This window comes from Rhinatrema bivittatum, chromosome 2 (genome assembly GCF_901001135.1).
Source record: "Rhinatrema bivittatum chromosome 2, aRhiBiv1.1, whole genome shotgun sequence".
Lineage (NCBI taxonomy): Eukaryota > Metazoa > Chordata > Amphibia > Gymnophiona > Rhinatrematidae > Rhinatrema > Rhinatrema bivittatum.
The window spans coordinates 368,036,666-368,054,602 of record NC_042616.1 but is presented as its reverse complement, the minus strand read 5'-3'; the positions used below and the strand labels follow the sequence as shown (position 1 = coordinate 368,054,602).

General features: G+C 48.3%; 1 protein-coding gene and 1 long non-coding RNA gene across 4 annotated transcripts in view; one reads left to right on the top strand and one right to left on the bottom strand.

The window, feature by feature from the left end:
* The window catches only part of LOC115084718 (aryl hydrocarbon receptor repressor-like), a 304,930-nt gene extending 295,817 nt beyond the window's left edge, over window positions 1-9,113 (top strand). For all 3 annotated transcript variants that reach the window (XM_029589943.1, XM_029589945.1, XM_029589944.1), the window contains one exon: window positions 4,644-9,113. In XM_029589943.1, coding sequence (XP_029445803.1) covers window positions 4,644-5,748 — 1,105 coding nt within the window. In that variant the 3' untranslated portion in view covers window positions 5,749-9,113. The remainder of the gene's footprint in view (window positions 1-4,643) is intronic.
* LOC115084719 overlaps window positions 1-17,937 on the bottom strand; it is a 56,150-nt gene that overhangs the window by 7,306 nt on the left and 30,907 nt on the right. The window lies entirely within an intron of this gene.

The window sequence follows — 17,937 nt, the reverse complement described above, 5'->3', positions numbered from 1 at the left end:
CTGGCTCTGAAGCTGGTCAGCCGACCAGCTTCAGAGCCAAGACGAAACTCATGAGAATGCCCTTTAAAGGAGCCCTCCTGTTCGGAAGCGAACTGGAGAAGTTAGCCGACAAATGTGGTGAATCCCCAGAATCTTGGCTACTGGAGGTCAAAAACAAAAGAAGCCAACGCCCCTCTCCCTGATTACCTAAGGGCAGAGGATCACAGCGTTTCAGACCCTACAAGAGTACATATAAAACCCCTCGCCCCACAGGCAGGGGTCAGTCCTTTCTGAACAAACACAACAAGAGGAGAACCGGCTCTGGCACAGGCCCAGCCGCACCCCACAATGAGAATCAGCCGATCCATCTACAGGAAGAAGCCATAGAGGCAGGCTTGCCCTATTCTACCACAGATGGGTCGAGATAACAGCGGACAAGTGGGTCCTAACCATCATTTGAGAGGGATATTGTCTGGACTTCGACAACATCCCTCTGGACAAGTTCGTGAAATCTCCTTGCCACGCATTCTCCAAGAGGACGGCAGTGGAAATCACACTGGCCAAGTTGCTCGCCCTAAAGGCCATAATGCCGGTGCCCATGCAACAAGAACATACTGGGCACTATTCCATCTATTTTATTGTCCCCAAGAAAGAGGGAACGTTCCACCCCATCCTGGACCTCAAATCGGTCAACTGCTACCTGAGGGTACCACACTTCCGCATGGAAACCCAGCGCTCGGTCATAAGGGCGATACAGCCGGGAGAATTCCTTACATCCCTGGACCTGTCAGAAGCCTACCTGCACATCCTGGTCCATCAAGAGCATCAGCGCTTCCTGCACTTCGCAATCCTGGACCACCATTACCAGTTCCGGGCGCTACACTTTGGGTTCGCCACAGACCCTTGAACGTTCAAAGTTATGGTGGTAGTAGCAGCGACACTGAAGAAAGAGGGAATCCTCATACACCCATATCTGGACGATTGGCTGATCAGGGCAAAATCTCCAGAGGAAAGTCATCAGGCGACCACCAGAGTCGAGGCTCTACTGGAGAACCTCGGGTGGGTTGTCAACACAAACAAGAGCTGTCTACAGCCCTCCCAGTCTCTAGAATACCTGGGAGTCTGATTCGACACCAGACAAGACAAGGTCATTCTTCCTCCTACAAGGAGAAGAAAACTGACGAACCAATTGCAAAACCTGTTAACAAGTCTTCGCCCCAAAGTATGGGACTACCTCCAAGTCCTCGGCCTCATGACATCAACCCTGGAAGTGGTTCCATGGGCAAGAGCTCACATGCGACCGCTACAGCGCTCCCTACTGTCACAGTGGAGCCCGATGTTCCACACCTCCTCAGTTTGCTTCCAGTTCCTGGATGAGGTGCGGAACCAGCTTCAATGGTGGCTACAAAAAGACCATCTGAGCACGGGAGTAAGGCTATCCACACTGACCTGAACCTTGCTCACCATGGACGTGAGTCTATGAGGGTGGGGAGCCCACTGCCAGGAACTGACAGCCCAGGGGCAATGGGACAAGGAAGAGTCGGGATGGAACATCAACCGACTGGAAGCCTGGGCGGTCAGAATAGCCTGCATATGGTTCAGTCACAGACTCTGAGGCAAATCTGTGAGAGTCATATCAGACAACGCCACGACAGTTGCCTACATCAACCGCCAGGGAGGAACCAGAAGCCAACAAGTGTCCCTGGAAATAGATCCTCTAATGGCGTGGGCGGAAGCAAACCTACAAGGGATATCAGCCGCCCACATCGCGGGAAAAGACAACGTCACTGCAGACTACCTCAGCAGAGAAAGTCTAGACCCAGGGGAATCGATGCTGTCGACCACAGCCTTCCAGTTGATAGTAAACCGCTGGGGAACCCCAGCCATGGATCTCTTGGCAACCCTGTCCAATGCCCAAGTTCCCAACTTCTTCAGTCGCAGACGAGAACCACAATCCCAGGGGAACGATGCCCTCGTCCAGACCTGGCCACAGGAAGACCTGCTATACGCCTTCCCCCCCCGTGGCCACTACTGGGCGGGATCATCCACAAGATAGAACACCACAGGGGGCTAGTACTTCTAGTGGCCCCGGACTGGCCAAGAAGGCTGTGGTATGCAGACATGTGAAGACTCGTGACGGGGAGCCCTCTCCCTCTACTTCCACACAGGGATCTGCTCCAGCAAGGCTCGATCCTCCATGAAGACCCAATTCTGTTCTCTTTTACGGTCTGGCCATTGAGAGGACATGCCTGAAGAAGAGCAGATACTCAAGGGCAGTGACTGACACCTTGCTCCGAGCACGCAAGTTCTCCACATCACTGACCTACATACGAATATGAAGAATATTTGAAGCTTGGTGCGAAGACCGCAACATCCTTCCACGGACAGTCAAAATTCCCACGATCCTGGAATTTCTGCAGGACGGATTACAGAAGGGGTTGTCCCTCAACTCTATCAAGGTTCAGGTGGCCGCGTTGGCCTGCTTCGGAGCCAAAGTGGAAGGCACCAGCCTAGCACCTCATCCAGACGTCTCCTGCTTCCTGAGAGGGGTCAAGCAGATTCGACCACCCCTAAAGTGGCCGGTACCCCTATGGAACCTCAGTCTGGTACTAGACTTCCTAGCGGGAGCCTCCTTCAGACCTATCTGAGGTCTGTCCCTACGACTCCTAACCTTGAAGACGGCATTCCTAGTGGCAATATGTTCGGCTCGTCGCATCTCCAAACTTCAAGCACTATCCTGCCGAGAGCTGTTCCTCAGGTTCACACTGGGATCCATACAGCTATGCACAGTCCCCTCTTTCCTCCCAAAAGTGGTTTCTCCCTTCCATATAAAACAAACCATCTCGCTGCCATCTCCAAACGAGCATAAGGACTTGGAAGAATCTCACCGTCTTCTCCATCTTAACGTCGGCAGACTCCTAGTCCGATACCTAGAAAGGTTGGAATCCATACAAGATGGACCACCTATTCGTCCTTCACAGCAGGATGAAACAAGGGGAAGCGGCCTCGCGGGCAACCACAGCCCGCTGAATCAAAGATGTAATCAAGACGGCCTACATAGAGGCAGGCAAGCCTCTGCCTCTACAAGTCAAGGCCCATTCCACTAGAGCCCAGGCAGTGTCCTGGGTGGAAACCAGGATGCTGTCACCCACCGAGATCTGTCAGGCGGCGACATGGTCCTCCATTCACACCTTCTCTAGGTTCACAAGGGCAGTACTAAGTGGGCCACGGGCAGCCTCCCACTCGGTTCGGGAGTAGCGTTTGTACATCCCATTGGTCCTGAGTCCATCTGCTACACGCTAGGAAATGGAGAAATTACTTACCTGATAATTTCGTTTTCCTTAGTGTAGACAATGGACTCAGTATCCCGCCCACAGCTGCCTCCAAACACAGAACATCAAGTGACAGTCCCCGAGAGCAAGACAAACATGGGTAAGCCATGCTTTCCTCTAATTAAGACACCCATAGTTACCGGGTGTCGGCATTTCTCGGTTGAGTGCACTGGCGATCTCCAGCTATAAGCCACATCGACCAGTTCAAGTTAATCACGTTAATCAAGTTAATCAAATTATCCAGACACACATATATCCACAATTGCTTTTCGAAGAGAATACTGAAGTGCAGAGCTTCCTGCAGGGGTATATGTACTGGTGGTGACGTCATAATGAAATCTGACTCCGTCTCCAACTGCTATCAGGAGCACACTATACCCATTGGTCCTGAGTCCATCTGTCTACACTAAGGAAAATGAAATTATCAGGTAAGTAATTTCTCCAATATGTATTTTATCTGCATTCTGATGGAAGCATTTCTTTGGTAGGGTTAGATTGGAGGTGGTAACAATGGGCCAAGTTTTGTATTTTAAGAACTACAAGCGTTATAAGAACTAAAAGTGTTTGCAGAAATAGCAATGGAAATCTCTGCAGGCACTTTTTCCTTGGGCAATTTTCAAAGGAAAAGTATACACATACTTTTGTCTATAAAAACCAGTGTAAAATTGCCCTCTTTAAATAATAATGTGCAACTCTGATTTTATTTCAGTTTTTATATGGTACTCTGACCAGATTATCTTCCAAATGGGAGAACATGTTATATAACTATTAATCATGGTAACAGAGTTAGTCCATGTATGGTCACATATGTCTGTGCAAATGTGCTAAAGATCCTCAAACTGTGCTGCTAAATTTTCGAACCTTTGCTGTAGGATCTCCCTCTGAGCTGCTGCAGGAAACTGGTGGCCATGATCATAGGGAGAAAAATTGAGAAATTATTTTGCATGTCTTTCCCATCTGATAGATTGTCAGGTCACCATATATGCAATGCTCATTAAATGATGCTGTTTTTATTTCTGTTATATGTGAGAAAGTGAAGTGATTTAAATGGCTGATACCTTTGCTCTGATTCTGCCATTACTGTGCATGTTTGTACATCACTGCTTTTAAATACACTCGCTCTTGTGTCCAATACTATTGTAATACAATTTTAAATTGTAATTCAGTTCGACAGATTCTTTACGTTAAAAATGGTTAATTTGCTTTTTAAAGATAGCTTCAATGAGAGCTGCAGAACCATGTGTGAAAAATACCTAAGTTTTTTTAAACTTTTGAGACAACTAAAGTGAGCATTTTCTTAATATTTAACTGTCTTGTGTTTTGCTCTGCTAGTGACAGAGGAAAGGGGGAACATTTGAGGAAGCCAAGCAGCATCCTTGGGCTGAAGGGAGGAAGGAAAACACCACCGTTCAACTGCTCCCCTGAATCTGCAGGACAGTTCACGCATCTTAATTGGGCAGCAGCAAAACATGAGAAAGAAGACATCAAATTGAAATTCCAACCAAATAAAATTGACAGTTGTTTTGTGCAGGATGAGCCATTTAATTTTTGTAAACCAGTTTCAGTTGCCCAGAACCATTGTATCACAAATAGCTGGGCACTGCAAAATGCATCTGATACTCAGCAAGTGAGTCAGCATACCAGCACCTGTTCAGCTAAAGTAGCCCGGTCTTTGTATAGTGGAGACCAAAGCAAAACCAGTCCCCAGCATGGTGGCACAGGACATTTCCAGCCTTACCTGGGTAGGCAGCATCTTACCATGGAGAGCTACACCATGGACAGCATTAAAGTAGAAAGTGCAACAATAACCACAGAAGCTTTGTGTGATTTGGTGCTGCCTCTAGACATCCCCATCAAAATGGAATATGATTCTGATTCTGAAAATAGAGCTGAATACTATGCAGGGTTTCAAGACCAGACCTGGCCAAGAGAGAACAGTATGCTGAAGAAGCAACTACTTGGCTTACCTGATGGGCTGCACCTCAAGACAGAGACTGACTTTAGTGACCCATTGTCCCCTTGTCAGAAGCCAAAGAATGGTATTCGCTTACCTTGTAAAGACCGCTGCATGACAGCCTCTACCCACCATACCAACAGAATCAATGTGGGTAGTCAGTTTAAAGCTGCATGTGCTAAAGATATGAGCCAATTTCATCCTTCAAAGTGTACATACCTGGAAAGCATACTCAGCCTCCAAAACACTGATTACTATAGCAGTCATCTGCATGGGCTTGGCCTCATGAATAAGAAGGAGCCAAGTGAGCAGGCATGCAAGCTTCATTATAACTTCAGAGCCCATGGCCTTGCTCAAGCCATCAAACAGGAGCCTTTGGATTCTCCATCCTGGCCTGGAAATGGCCATAACCCCATCATCCAGAAACCCACAATGCCAAGCCCCATACTGCATAAAACAACAGATTTCACATTCTTGCAGTAGCCATGTATTTTGTTATAATCTTTTGAAAAAACTAAATTGCACTATTTGAATTTGGGATCATATTTATGTACCTTGTAATCACTGCAGTGTTTAAGTGGCTCTTACATGTGCTCTTACAGCTCAGTGCTTTCCTGTTGGTTTTGGTTCACAGGAATCAGCAATGCTGTGCCCCAAATACATACTGTTTATCCAGTAAACATATATTTAGTAGTAATACATGTTGAAATCAATAGTGAGATGCAAGACAGAGTCTGTTTCTAATATTCTAAATAATGTAAGAATTTAAACAAATGAATACAATAGGCTATAGTAATGGGAGCCCCCAGAAACCTTTTTCTGGGTGCAAGGGACATAAAAAAAAATAGAGATGTATATAAATAAAATCATAGAAATAGTTATAAAAACAGCAGCATTTAGTTGGATAACTTGTGAGCTATTTGGCTAAAAGTTGACATTTGAATATTTCAACCATTTATCCAGCTCCATTTTAGTAGGATAACATATACCCATTCCAGGGCAGAGTTTGGATAGCTGAATAACTTATCCAGCTATCTCCAGTCATGCAATAGAGCAGAGGATCTTCAAGACACACCTAGTGTTATGATTTTGTCTGCTGCACAGCCTCATCATACCCTGATTTGGACTACTATGCTGCCTCCCCACTTGCAGAAGCCTCTAGTGAGTTCTGCCCACAGCTATCCAAGCTATCTCCTCAATGGCTTCCTGAATCAGCCTGTCTTGCAGTGTCCACTCCATCAGGAGTCCTCAGCGAGTTTGGCCTCCAGCCTTGCAAAGCTTCTCTTCACTGCCTGCACCACCAAGCTCCAGCCTTATGTAATCCAGTCTTGCCACTTCACCCTTGCCTCATAATGGTGTTACCCTTGGCTCTCTGACCTGGCCACTCTTGCCTTGTGGCCTTCGGGTCTTGCTTGTGGTCTTTGGGCCTTCTTGCTCCTTGTCTTGCCTTGAGATCTTCAGACTTGCTCTGTCTTGTATCCTGCCTTGTGGCCTTTGGTCCTGTTCTGCCTTGTATCCTGCCTTATGACCTTCAGGCCTGCTCTGACTTGTATCCTGCCTTGTGGCCTTCATGCCTGCCTGACTTGTGCCCTGTCTTGTGACCTGTTTTGGCCTTCCTGTAGTCTAGTGGACTATGGGCTCCAGCCTTGATACCTTCGGGCTTCCATGTTCTCTGTTACCCTTGTCTGCTTTGTCCAAGTCTTGCCATTGTCTGCCTGGTTTAGTCCTTGTCAAGTCCTATCCTTATCTGTCTGATGTTGCCCTGCCCTGTTCCTAATCTGTACCAAGCCTTGACTTGTCCAGCCTATTTCAAGCCATGCCTCGTTCAGCCTATTCCAAGATTTGCCTCGTCTAAGCTTTGCTCTAGCCTGCCCTGTCTTGTCCAGATAGACTGACCATGATGTACTGCTGCTGCAAAGATCTACTGGCCCCCAGACCCAAGGGCTCAATCTGCAGGGGAGGGGGCTGGCTAGGCAGAAGATTGGCCCTTGTCTAGCCCTGTATCCTGCTTTGTCATCCTGTACAGCTCCAGGGATGATGTACCCCATTGTACAAAGATCCTAACACCTAGCCAGTCAAGTTTCCAGGATCTCTTCAATGAATACGCATGAGATAGATTTACATATAATGGAGGCAGTGTGTGCAAAATTCTTTCATATATATTCATTATGGATATCCTGAAAACCTAACTGGCTAGGTGTGCCCCAAGGACTGCGCTGCTAAACACTGCCACAGAATAGTCCTAAAGTTACCCAGATAAACGTATCCTGCTAACTTTAAACAGTTGGGTATATTCAGTTATGTGGCTGTACTGCTGAATATCCCACCAAAGTTAGCCAGTTATCTTTGCAAGCCAGCCAGTGGCTGAATATTACCCATTATAGGTATAATGGTTAGAACTTGAACTGTGATTCAGGAGGAGTCATAAGATGTAAGCCCAAGATTTCCCTCTGCTACTTTTTATGGGGGCAATTTTCAAGCTCTTCACCTTGGGACAAAGAGCACACATACATTTTACTTGCAGGCATAACACCAATTTTCAAAGATAAAGTATGTGTGTACTTTTCTATTGAAAACTGCCATAGGTACAAAGTTGGTGCAGTCATTTGCACCTGTTGTCTCTGCTGGAAAAGTATGCATGAAGATTTGAAAATGCAATCAATGTGTGTACTCCTCCCGCCCCCCCAACTTAAACTTATCCACAGCAATACCTTCTTTCAGTGTGGCTAAAAGTGCACCCAATATGGAACAACATGCAGACATTTAGCTGCATTGGGAGGGCAGTTTTGAGGTAGCCAATTAACATAGTAAAATTCTTTTTAGCCACATAAATCACATTGAAAACTGTTCTCTGTATGATCTTGGGCAAATCTCTTTATTTTCCTTATGCCTCTGAAACTCAGCTGAAGATAAACTGTTTATCTTAGTCTAACTTTCCCAGTTAACAGACTAAAAGAAATATACCTGAAAAGCTGTAAGTTGTAGCCAATGTACAGTATAAAAAGAAACTATCATCTTGTAAACTTGTCATGTACCCAGTACACATGATGGCAATGGGCACCTAAATCCTGCATGGAATCAGTCGGTATGATTCAGCTTTTTCTGGACTTATTGCTGAATAACAAAAAAGAATTAATGATGTGCCTTTCCTATGCCTGTTTTGAAGTAATGCTGCATTCATACAGTACATACTACCGGTAACTATGCTTCATTGTAAATAAAATAAGGCGTCATCTAGAATTGCATGCATATTTCTAAGCAAGAGGCAAAAGAGTAGGGATTTTTTTTTGTTTTAGTTTTATATATTATCAGCTTTTCTCTGCAAAGTACTGTCCTTTCAAATTTGCTGTAGTCCAAGAAGTTCTTCCAGATGGGGGACCACCTAGGCCTAAAGAGGTCTAGCACAGTCATGTAAAAATAGCAGTTCACACACAAAAATTATTGCAATAAAACTTTACTGTTGCCAAATGGTACTAGCAGATAAAAAAATTCAACTTTTAGAAACAAAACAATGTTAGAATGTTAAATGTAATAGGTAAAAAGTTGGCCACCCTCTTATGGGCCTCTGCTCTCAATCTTTGAAGTACCTAGCAATGCCTCTGCTGCTAATGCTCAGGAATAAGTAGTGGCTTTTCCCCGAGTTTATCTAATTAATAAAGGTTTATAGACTTCTCCTCCAGGAACTTATCCAAATCTTGTTTAAACCCAGCTATGCTAACTGCTTTTACCACATCCTCTGGCAATGAAGTCCAGAGCTTAATTATGCATTAAGTGAAAAAGAATTTTCTCTGATTGGTTTTAAATATGCTACTAATTTCATAGAGTGTCTCATAGTTTTTATATTTTTTGAAAGATTAAATAACCAATTCACATTTACCTGCTCTATCATAACTCCCCTTCTGGCCATCTCCAAACTGAACAGCCCTAACCACTTTAGCCTTTTCTCATAGGGGATCCATTCCATCCCCTTTATCAACTTTGTTGCCCTTCTCTGTACCTTTTCCAGTTCAGCTATATCTTTTTTGAGATGTGGTGACCAAAACTCCACACAGTATTCTAGATGCGGTCTCACCATGGAGCAATATAGAAATATTATGGCATTCTCCATTTTATTTTCAATTCCTAACATTCTGCTTGCTTTTTTCACCAAGGATTTCAAAGTATTGTCCACAATGATGCTCAGATCCTTTTTCTGAGTGGTAACTCCATTTGGTTCAATAAGCATACAAAATCTCATATTAAGAACTGGATTTTAGTTATGTGATCGACATAGTCAGGGAGTTCCAGTAACATAACAGATGCTACTTACCCAGGTAAGTCATTTCATTTTAACAATCTGCATTATTTAGTTAAAGAAGCTCACTCCTATTGAAAGAGCACTAAACTTGCTCCATTTCTCTCTTTACCCCCTCCCTAGAACAGACTGAGTCCACCTATAAATCTCCTTCACTGTTCTAGTTCAGGCTAAAAATTCATCAACTTAGTATTTCTATAACAACCTCCAACTTTATCTAACCAGCATTATTGCTTATAACCATCTAATTTAAAGGGCCAGGGGCAGCAAAAGCCCGTGGCCCCACTGGAAGTCAGCCTCAGTCAACTTCCTGCTTCAGCCCTATATAAGGGCTCAGTTCCTGTTCCTCGGGGCCTTCGTACCAGAATCCACAGTTGTCTGTGCTCCTCTTCGGGTCAAGGTCCTCCGTGGTCTTCACTTGTCTAGATGGCTCTTCGTTCCGTGTTTTTGGATGTTCCTGATCTCCTCGTCTTGATGTTCCCTGGTCTCATTCCTCGTCGGAGCTCCTTCATTGCCTTTTCCTTGTTCCAGATGTCCTGATGTTCCTTGGTCCTGATGTTCAGAAGTCCTGATATTCCAGAGGTCCCGTTGATCCATGTCCAGAGGTTCTGTTGTTCAGTTCCTGATATTCCTGAAGTCCTGATGTTCGAGTCTTCCAAATTCTGAGTCTTCCCAGCTCCTTGAGTCCTCCAGATGACCACCCTGAGGGTAAATCCGTATTGATACAGTTCCTGTCTCTGGTCATTGGAGCCTCGTTTGGTTGGATCCCCTTCCGGCGCTTGTCCCGCTCCCATGTGGTCCGCAACTAGCCTTCTCAGGTTGTGTAGGGCATACAGTGGGACAGGGTGGTCCATGACCAGTCCATGGGGGGCTGTGTAGGGCGCCCTGAGGGACAGTGCCCACCTGTACCTTCCAAGCACCTTGAGTCCTCGTCTGAGTCTTCCAAGTCCCTGTCTTGGCTTGTTCCTGCCCTCAGCCTCCGACTGGCCACATGCACTCATCGTTCCCAAGTGGCAGGTCCGGAAGGGCTATCGAATGGCCGGAGGGCTACTCCTAAGACCAGCATTGTGTTGCTGGATCTCATTGGTGCGTGTAGGTCCAATGGAGGGCTGACCCTGCCTTGTTCCTGTTCCGAAGTTCCTTACCTTTCTTCCATTCCTACTTTGTTCCTGCTCCGCCCGTGCTTGCATGCTCTCACCTCCCACGGTGTGCCTTGGGGATCCTTCCTGAGTCGTGCCGTGGTCCATAGCTCTTCCATGAGCTAGCGACCGTGCCTCCATGCTCTCAACACCAGCCATAGGCCACGCTCGCAACAGGATACAAAGGCCATGAGCTCGGTGAGCGTGCAATGGGCTCAAGTTCCTGGACATTTTTTGAATTTTGTTCCTTGCCCAGAATTTTTGCTCCTAGTTTCCTGGACTTTTGCCTAGTTAAATTTTTTTTTTTGCTGTTTGCTACGTTTTTTGGTATGTCTCTGGATTTTCATGACCCGCAGGAGGCGCCTGCATCCAGATTTTCCTCAAGCCAGTCCAGTCCTGGAACTCCTTTCAACCAGCTGGAGGCGCTAGCACTTGTTCCGGAGACCATCTCCGTTCATCCCACAAAGATGTGGTGTTCCATTCTGGGTTCCATACGACCTGCAGGAGGTGCCTGTGCCCAGGTTTCCTCGCCATCATTCCCGAGTTTGGCTTCTTCACCAAGCATCATTAACTTCTGGGAGTGTATGCTTACTTGAAGTAAATTACAGCAACTACAGGTCCTTGGGTATGAATGACCTGCAGGAGGCGCCTGCACCCTAGGCCTGGCTCTGTCCCACCAGTTCCAATTCAGTCCATGCCTTCCTCTGCTGTGCAAAAGTGCAGATAAAGGTGAGGACTTTCTAACCCCCCTAGCTAACTTGCCTCCCTTTCACCCTATTACCCTCGACCCTTAAAACCCCGCTAACTAGCGTATTGTTTTGTTACATGACTTACACACTGTCCATAGCAGAAGTAAAGTTACGCGGTAGGGGACACAAGCGCATGTTTGTACTCATAAATACTTACGCGCTGGATTCTTGCTATAGACCCGGCCCACCCATGTCCCACCCATGCTCCACCCAGACCATGCTCACGCCCCTCCCCTTTTGGTTAGAAACGTTTTTATGCGCGTACCGGGCGATACATGCGTACCTGCTCTGGTTTTAAAATCTGTGCAGCACACGCCAGGCCGATTAACATGTGTATCTCCCAGCTTTGGCATGTGTAGGGCTTTTAAAATGGACCAGTTGGCTCTTAGCTAAACTTTGAGTAAAGTTTTCAAGGATAATGTCAATGTATTAGCAGAAGCTAGAATTCTAGTGCTGGGATCTGCTTTTGGGGTTTTCTTTGCAGAAAGCATGCTTTGTGTGCACAAAGTATGTTTTCTGCACAAAAAAGTAGGTTTTCGGTGCATAAATTATGAATTTGAAAGATTCTTTTTTGCCACTGGAGACAAAATGTGCGCTCAGCTTATGCAGAAAACTGAGTGCACATTTTAACTCATGTTTGCATGCTTTTTGTCTCTTGATGCAAGAGCATACCATTTGCTTACTGCATCAGGAGTTACAGTTTTTTACCGCACAGGTTAAAAAACTACATCGAATATCAGTGCGCAGTTTAACCATGCTTCTCTTTACATCAGGCCCAAGGACAGGACTAAATCCAACCTCTTATTTCTATCGAAAAAATTGTCAACAGCCAACTATCTGACCATCTGGAAAAATATAACATCTTTTTCCCCTCCCAATTCGGATTTCGAAAACTCTATAATACAGAAACCCTCTTACTCCCACTTTCTGACGCCATTCTTAAAGGCTTCGACAAAGGTCACTCACACTTACTAGCACTTCTTGACATCTCAGCGGCATTTGACACGGTGAATCACAACATTCTCCTCACGCACCTCAGTGAGATTGGCATTACTGGCACCCCCTCGCTTTGGTTTAAATCCTACCTAACCAACAGACTCTACAAAATAAAAATCGACGATTGTGAATCAAAACCGATCCACCTCTCTAGAGGCGTCCCGCAAGGTTCCTCTCTCTCCTTCACTCTGTTCAATATTTATCTCCTTCCCCTCTGCAAACTTCTCTCTGACCTTCACCTCACCAACTTCATTTACGCGGATGACGTACAAATACTCATCCCCATCACCGACTCCCTAGCCGCCACTATGAAAAGATGGGAAAATGCCCTCTCATCTATAAACTGCCTCCTCACCTCCCTCCACCTCACCCTTAATACATCAAAAACCGAGCTTCTCATTATCTCTCCTCCCACCCTCGCCCAGTGCACCCCCTCAGCAGGCACCTCCTTCTCTCTTCAAGCCCGAGATCTAGGTGTTACAATTGATAATAACCTCAACCTACAAAAATTCATTGGAGCCACCATGAAAGAGTGTTTCTTTAAACTCAACACGCTAAAAAAACTCAGACCCCTCCTCCACCTTAGTGACCACCAAAGTGTCCTGTCCAAAATTCACTACTGCAACTCCCTCTTTCTTGGAATACCAAAAGCCACAATTAAACCCCTAAACTCCTACAAAACACAGCTGCGAGAATTCTCACAAATTGTTGCAAATGTGACCAAATCACCCCTATACTCAAAGACCTGCACTGGCTCCCTATTCAACAATGTTGAGATTAATACCTGATAATCTCCTTTTCCTTAGTATAGACAGATGGACTCAGAACGAATGGGGATAGTATCCACGTGCTAGCAGTTGGAGACGGATCTGACGTCAGCACGGGGGTATATATATCCCCACAGGAAGCGTAGCAACTCAGTAATCTTCCTTGCAAAAGCTGTTATGGATATGTGTACTGACGCTCAGTGAAAAGTGAAAACAGGATTCCCCTGACCGATTGATAGTAGCTGGAGACCGCCAGCATTCACAACTGGAAGGCGTTGACACCAGGTAGAGTGTACGCTCTTATGGAACAGAAGACATGGCTTACCTTGAATCGGTGAAACCCATGTACACAGGCAGCTGGGCGGGATGCTGAGTCCATCTGTCTACACTAAGGAAAAGGAGATTATCAGGTATTAATCTCAACATTTCCTGGTGTGTAGCCAGATGGACTCAGAACGAATGGGATGTACAAAAGCTTTACTCCCAGCCTGGGCGGGAGGCTGCCTGAGGACCATGTAGTACCGCCCTGGCAAATGCCGAGTCCTCCCTGGCCTGGACATCCAGACGGTAGAATCTGGAGAAGGTATGGAGGGAGGACCACGTCGCAGCTTTACAGATTTCTGCAGGCGACAGCATCCTGGATTCAGCCCAGGATGCCGCTTGTGCTCTGGTAGAATGAGCCTTGACTTGTAGAGGCGGAGACTTCCCGGCTTCTACGTAAGCTGCCCTGATAACTTCTTTAATCCAGTGGGCGATGGTGGGCCGCGAGGCCGCTTCACCTTGCTTCTTCCCGCTGTGCAGGACGAACAGATGGTCCGTCTTTCGTAGTTGTTGTGTCACTTCCAAATATCTGGGCAGTAATCTGCCAATGTCGAGATGGCGCAATAAACGCCCTTCTTCAGATTTCTGCAGACCCGCCGTGGTCGGCAAGGATATGGTTTGGTTAAGATGAAACTGTGAAACCACTTTCAGTAGAAAGGAGGGGACCGTCCGAAGATGGATAGCCTCAGGAGTGATTCTGAGAAATGGATCACGGCAGGACAGTGCTTGTAGCTCTGAGAAGCGGCGGGCTGAACATACAGCCAGCAAGAACACCATCTTCAAGGTTAGAGAACGGAGAGATAGGCCCCGAAGGGGTCTGAAGGTGGACCCCGCGAGGAAATCCAAAACAAGGTTGAGGTTCCACAAAGGCACAGGCCACTTCAGTGGCGGACGAATATGCTTGACTCCTTGCAGGAAGCGAGAAACATCTGGGTGCATGGCGATGGTCTTGCTATCCCTCCTGGGACCATAGCAAGACAGCGCAGCCACCTGAACCTTGATGGAGCTGAGGGAGAGACCCTTCTGAAGTCCATCCTGCAGGAAATCCAACACAATAGGGATTGTGGTCGCATGGGGATTGGTGCCATGAGTGTCGCACCATGCTTCCAATACTCTCCAGATGCGAATGTAGGTGAGGGATGTGGAAAACTTGCGAGCTCGGAGGAGTGTATCAATCACGGGCTCCGAGTAACCTCTTTTCTTCAGTCTAGCCCTCTCAAGGGCCAGACCGTAAGAGAGAATTGAGCTGGATCCTCGTGGAGGATGGGACCTTGACGTAGAAGTCCCGGAGAGGAGGCAGGGGGAGAGGCTCCCCTGCCAGTAGTCTTCTCATGTCTGCGTACCAGGGTCTTCTTGGCCAATCTGGTGCCACTAGAAGAACTAGGCCCTGGTGTTTCTAAATCTTGTGGATGATGGCGCCCAGCAGAGGCCACAGAGGAAAGGCGTATAGCAGAGTCCCTGGAGGCCATGGCTGAACCAGGGCATCGATTCCGTGAGAGAACGGGTCGCGCTTGTGGCTGAAGTATCTGGGTACTTGAGCATTGGACTTGTCCGCCAGTAAATCCATGTCCGGAATCCCCCAGTGATCCACAATCATCTGGAAGGCTGTGGGTGACAGCTGCCACTCTCCCGGATTTAGGCTTTCTCTGCTGAGGAAGTCTGCTGTGGTATTGTCCTTCCCGGCAATGTGGACGGCGGAGATGTCCTGCAGATTCGCCTCTGCCCAAGCCATCAGTGGGGCGATCTCCAGAGATACTTGTCTGCATCTGGTTCCGCCCTGACGGTTGATGTATGCCACCATGGTGGCGTTGTCGGACATCACTCTGACTGCTCTGTTCTTCAGTCTGTGAGCAAATTGAAGGCATGCCAATCGGACTGCCCGGGCCTCTAGACGGTTGATGTTCCACGCTGACTCCTCTCTGTTCCACCGCCCTTGTGCGGTGAGTTCTTCGCAGTGTGCTCCCCAGCCGCTCAGGCTGGCATCTGTGGTGAGCAAAGTCCACATGGGGGAAGACATCTTCGACCCCCTGCTCATGTGGTTGGACTGCAACCACCACCGCAACTGGGTTCGCACTCTGGCTGGCAGATGCAGGTGCGTGGAATAGTTCCGTAGACAGGGGCTCCAGCGAGAGAGCAGGGAGTGTTGTAGAGGTCTCATATGGGCCCTCGCCCAAGGCACCACTTCCAGGGTGGATGCCATGAGACCAAGAACCTGCAGATAATCCCAGGCTATGGGCCGACTGGCTCCCATCAAATACTGGATACGCTGCTGAAGTTTCAACTTTCTCTTGGTAGTGAGACGGACTGTGTCTGCCTGGGTGTCGAACTGTACTCCCAGGTATTCCAGAGACTGGGAAGGCTGAAGGCAGCTCTTGCTGAGGTTGATTACCCACCCCAAGCTTTCCAGAAGGGCGATTACTCTGTCGGTCGTCCGAAGGCTCTCCTCTCGAGATTTCGCCCTGATCAGCCAGTCGTCTAGGTAGGGATGGACCAGAATTCCTTCCCTCCTGAGTGCCGCTGCTACCACTACGACCACCTTGGTGAATGTCCGTGGTGACGTGGCCAACCCGAAGGGCAGAGCCCGGAATTGGAAGTGGCGTCCCAGAACCTTGAAGCGTAGGTAGCGCTGATGATCCGGATGGATCGGGATATGCAAGTATGCCTCTGACAGGTCTAATGCCGTGAGGAATTCCCCTGGCTGTACTGCAACCTTGACGGAGCGCAGAGTCTCCATGCGAAACCTCGGTACCCGCAAGTATCGATTGACTGACTTGAGGTCCAGCACAGGCCGAAAGGTGCCCCCTTGCTTGGGTACCATGAAATAAATGGAATAGTGTCCAGAATTCACTTCCCAGGCAGGTACTGGGATGATGGCTTTCAAGGACAGGAGCCTCGCCAGGGTAGCTTCCAATGCTGCCTTCTTGTGTATGGGACAGGAAGATTCCACAAACTTATCCGGAGGGAGATGATGAAAGTCCAGATAATATCCCTCCTGGATAATGGCGAGGACCCACTGGTCCGGCGTAATTTCGACCCATCTGGGGTAGAAGAGGGTTAAACCTGCCCCCTATGGCTCCGTCCCCCAGATGAATCGGCGGATTCTCATTGGGAGGTGCGGCTGGGACCCGAGCCCGGGCCCGCTCCCCTCTTGCGCTGCTTGGTCCGAAAGGACTGATTCCTGGCCTGAGGGCACGGTGCCTGGTAGCGACCCCTGTAAGGAACAAAGCGCTGGGAACTCCTGCCCCTGGAGGGCCTTGGAAAGGCACGTTGGCCCCTTCTAAACCGATCTTCCGGTAGTCTGGGCACTGGAGAGGCACCCCATGTACTGGCCAGTTTATCCAGGTCGCTGCCAAATAGGAAAGAGCCCTTAAAGGGCAATTTGGTGAGGCGGGTCTTGGAAGGCGCGTCAGCTGACCATCTCCGGATCGAGAGCTGCCTCCTGGCAGCTACAGAGGATGAAATCCCCTTAGCTGTTGTCCGGACTAGGTCAGATGCAGCATCCGTGAGGAACGAAAGAGCTGACTCCATGTCTGCCGCCGGAGCGTTGTTTCTAACCTGTGACAAACAGGCACGCATCACCACTGTGCAGCAAGTTGCGATCCGCAAAGATAGAGCTGCCACCTCAAAGGTCTGTTTCAGAATGGCGTCCAGTCGCCGGTCATGAGGCTCCCTGAGGGTCGTCCCCCCTTCAACTGGAATGGTAGTGCGCTTGACCACAGCGCTAATCAAGGCGTCCACCTGAGGGCACGCCAGCAGGTCCTGGATAGCCGGTGCCAATGGTTACATGCTCGTCAGAGCCCGGCCCCTTTTGAAGGAAGCCGCCGGCACCGCCCATTCTAAATCTATCAGTTGTTGTGCCGCCTGTAAGAATGGAAAATGGCGGGCTGTAGGACGAAGACCTTCCAGCAGGGGGTTCTGCGCGGAGGGCACCGAAGCGCTGGGACCTGTAATATCCAATTCTGCCAGACACTGAGACACCAGGTTGGAGAGATCCTCTTTAGGGAAGAACCGCCTCATGGTTCTATATGGCTCAATCCCTGGGGGAAGGTCCCCCTTGTCCGGGAGTTCGGACTCGTCCGGTGAGACCTCCTGGTCTGACTGATCCGGACTGTCCAGCGGCGGGAGGTCCCGCTCGCGATAAGGGCGTGAGGGTCCAGGAACAGGATCCGCGGGAGCCGCCACCGCAGCAGCCGCCGCAGCAGCCGCCGCAGTCGCAGCCACCGCAGGAACCGCAGGGCCTGGACGGGAAGCCGTTTGCATCTGTACGAAGGCATGAATCCCCTTAAAGAGATCCACCCAGGAAATTGAAGCAGCCTCTAATCGCCGGGGTACCAGATCCCCCGGGATTCCTGATTGGTCGAGACTGCCCCCTAAATCCGGGGTAGCCCCTGGGGAACTGTCAACAA